The sequence below is a fragment of the Rhagoletis pomonella genome, unplaced genomic scaffold, assembly GCF_013731165.1.
Source record: "Rhagoletis pomonella isolate Grant_MI unplaced genomic scaffold, Rhpom_1.0 Rhpom_scaffold_00006, whole genome shotgun sequence".
Classification (NCBI taxonomy): Eukaryota; Metazoa; Arthropoda; class Insecta; order Diptera; family Tephritidae; genus Rhagoletis; species Rhagoletis pomonella.
In genome coordinates this window covers 68,284,070-68,287,216 of record NW_023458560.1, presented here as the reverse complement: position 1 = coordinate 68,287,216, position 3,147 = coordinate 68,284,070, and the positions used below count along the sequence as shown (strand labels likewise).

The window sequence follows — 3,147 nt, the reverse complement described above, 5'->3', positions numbered from 1 at the left end:
ACTGTCGCCTATATCTACACGAAATGCTCAAGCAAAACATACCTCGCCTCACTTTGGTGATAGAGGGAAACTGCATGGCAGAAGAACATGCAAGGCAAGGCACGATCAAGCAGATTATTCCTAATATAGAACGTATTGGTATGGCATATGTCACCTGCAAGCTGCTACCTATTTAGAAAATTTATATATAAACAAGCTGAAAAAAGTTGGAGTCAAAGTACGACTTCTTGAATTCCCAGGCAGACGTGATATCGGAAGCGGTCGCGGAGTGTAAACTCCCCCAGAAGATAGGTTATATCTACCTACCTAATAAGCCGAGGTTCCCCTCCAATTTGTGGTGTGCGCCATGATACTTACAAGCAAATGAAGGCACCTACAATTTAACGCCGCCATCAAACAACAGACTTTTAATGCCCGAATTCCACAAGGAAGTTTGTCATAGGCAGGTGAAATCCGAAATCTAAAGTGTTTTTTTTTTGTATTGTTTATGCATATTTACATATATTCTTTTATTTTTATTTTTTTCATTATTAAAATAAGTTAACAAACTAATCCTATAATTAAAATCTAATTATTCTACCTTTCACAATTTACAAATAACAACCCCGTTTCCCCCTACCCCACAAAAAAATAAAAATTTAATAATCTCGCGTCAATAGCTTAACCAAGTCGCCAATATACGCTTGAGCCATTTGCAGCGTTTCATATTTCGAGAGGCGCCGATCATTACCCAGCGAAGGAACAACATCGCGTAGCTTATCGAAGGCGTCATTCAAGCTATTCATGCGTCGTCGTTCGCGTGCATTCGCGGCAAGGCGGCGCTTTCGCTGGACATCCGGTGTGGCGCAGTTAGACGCATTCGCTGTGATGGCGGACATTTTGTTGAGATGGCGCTGACTTGGTGGCAAAGCATCAATTCTAAACGTCGTTCTACCCAGCATTTTTCGTTTTTCTGATCCTTCTGCCGACGGTGATGATGTCCAACATTCGCTAAATGGTTGCGCGGACGTCAATGCACTTTGCAATTTGGAGGATGGCCAAAATTTATGATTTTCTTTAATGTCAGATACGCGTTGCGTGCTTTCGATTGTGTGTTCGAATTTGAAGTCTCTCAGGAAATCGTTGTCGTAGTCGACTATTTCCGGTGGGTTTTCTAAAGATGACGTTGGTGGCGATGACGATGATGACAAAGAGGCTGACGATGCTGATGATAAAGCTGGACTATCGCTACTGAATTCCATGCCATACAAAGCCGCAAGCTCCTCCATATTATCACTGAGCACTTTTGTGTAATTTTCACATGCTTCCGAGTGGCCGTCAAACAGGCGCATCGTGGCGGAGTAACACGAGTAGTCGGTGTCACAATATTCACTGGTTAACATTTCGATTTGCTTTTGTTTTTTTTTATTTTTGCTTTGTTAGCTGCTCTACACAACTTTGACGACGAATAAGAACTGTGCTCGTTTCGGTTGCTGTGTGTGCTATTTATGCGCATCCGTCGCGGCAGCGGCCTTAAGGATGCGCTGTGTAAAAATTGTTTGATTGGCTGAAATTCGTCGTCTCCTGGCTTACCTGTCCTCACCTGACGGTGCTGGCCAAGCAATCCGTGTTTCTGATTCGTTGACGCTTCTCGCTTTGTATCTTTTCCTTTTGTTGTTGTCTTTCTCAATCGCCGATCGTTTGCTCCTGAACGTATTTCTCTTCTTGTGGGTTTTGCTAGGGGCACCGGCTTTAATTGGCTTGCGGTCAAAACGTTTAATTGTTTTCATGCTGCCGCAGAGGTTTTTTTTTTTTTGCGCACATAGTGAATATCTACATACAGGTATGTATGTATTTATTTTTTACCAATCGCCTGTTATTATGTATTATTGTAATATTTGTAATGTTGCCTCTGCAAATCCATTGTTGTGGATTCCTTTTGTAATACTTTGCTTGTTGCATGTTGTTGCTTTCAATTTGTAATAGGCCTTTAAGTGCTACCGCTTTGGAATTGTGTCGATCGTTTCAACTTTTTACCAAGCAATTTGTGGCTTGTGGAAAATAAGTATTCCTTGGCCTCTTCCTTATACTTTCGATTTCTTTTGAATTTTTGTGGCTTTTGTGTTTGCAAATTATAGTGTCAAAATCGTATTATGTGTATTATTTTATATGTCAAACATTTGTACTCTTCTTTTAAATAATGTAGTATAAGCAAATTTGTAGTTAAGCCATGGTGCGTATGTATGTACATATGTATATAGATGAGATCGTTCTGCAAGGTCAACAGTTCAACTGGACATTGAAATAAGGAAAATGTGTCTATTTATTAATTATATGTTGCAAGAATCTAACTAGTGATGCACAAACAGGATGAGCTGCGCAGTTCGTTCGGGACCTACCACGTAAAAATGGCATAACTTCTACCCAGCTGATTCGTGTCCTCATTACAACGAAGTCGAACATCAGGACAATCCAAACAAAAGTGTTGAGCGGGTCATGGTAAGAATATCATCGAACCTTAGATATTTAGTACCTCAATGATTACCTTCAGATGGCTAGAATATGAAAAACAAGCCTCACATTCTATTGAAAGAGAGCTCCCAAAAAATGTTCCAAACGAATTTCTAGATCTGGTCAGTATGTAACTAAATCAATGCCAAATTCTGCCTAGCCAGGTTGGGTTAGGTTATCGTAATTGCCCTCATCCAAACTTTGAAGGAGGCACACTTGGGTCATGGGCCCGTAATAGTATATCCCCCCTTTCTCCTGAAAGTGATAGCAATTCGTCGTTCTCATTAAGGTCAGTTCAGCCAGATTTCCAAGAAAGTCGCGTTGGAACGAATGTCGATGACATTTATATATTAATAGAACAACATGAATTTTGTCCGTCTTCGTTTGGCGATTTGGAAAATAAAAACACAATTTGAAACGTACAGAAAAATCTGCGAACGACGAGACGAGTGGCTATGGTTTCCAAATTGGTTGGGTTTTTGATTTTTTTTTTTTTTTTTTGCTTCGAAGACGTAAACGAACGCCAATGCAAGATGAATACGAATAGGACGACAAACACCAAAACGAATACGAACACGAAGGCGAATATAATCACGAATACGAAGGCAATTAGAGAGACGAATGCAATAAGAAGACTAATACGAGTATTACGACAAA

General features: G+C 40.2%; 1 protein-coding gene across 1 annotated transcript; it reads right to left on the bottom strand.

Moving 5' to 3' along the window:
- Positions 1-624: 624 nt before the first annotated feature.
- Positions 625-1,868, bottom strand: LOC118741736 (twist-related protein-like). The gene has a single exon (XM_036473710.1). The coding sequence runs from the start codon at positions 1,380-1,382 to the stop codon at positions 639-641; it is 744 nt and encodes a 247-aa protein (XP_036329603.1). The 5' UTR covers positions 1,383-1,868; the 3' UTR covers positions 625-638.
- Positions 1,869-3,147: the final 1,279 nt, after the last annotated feature.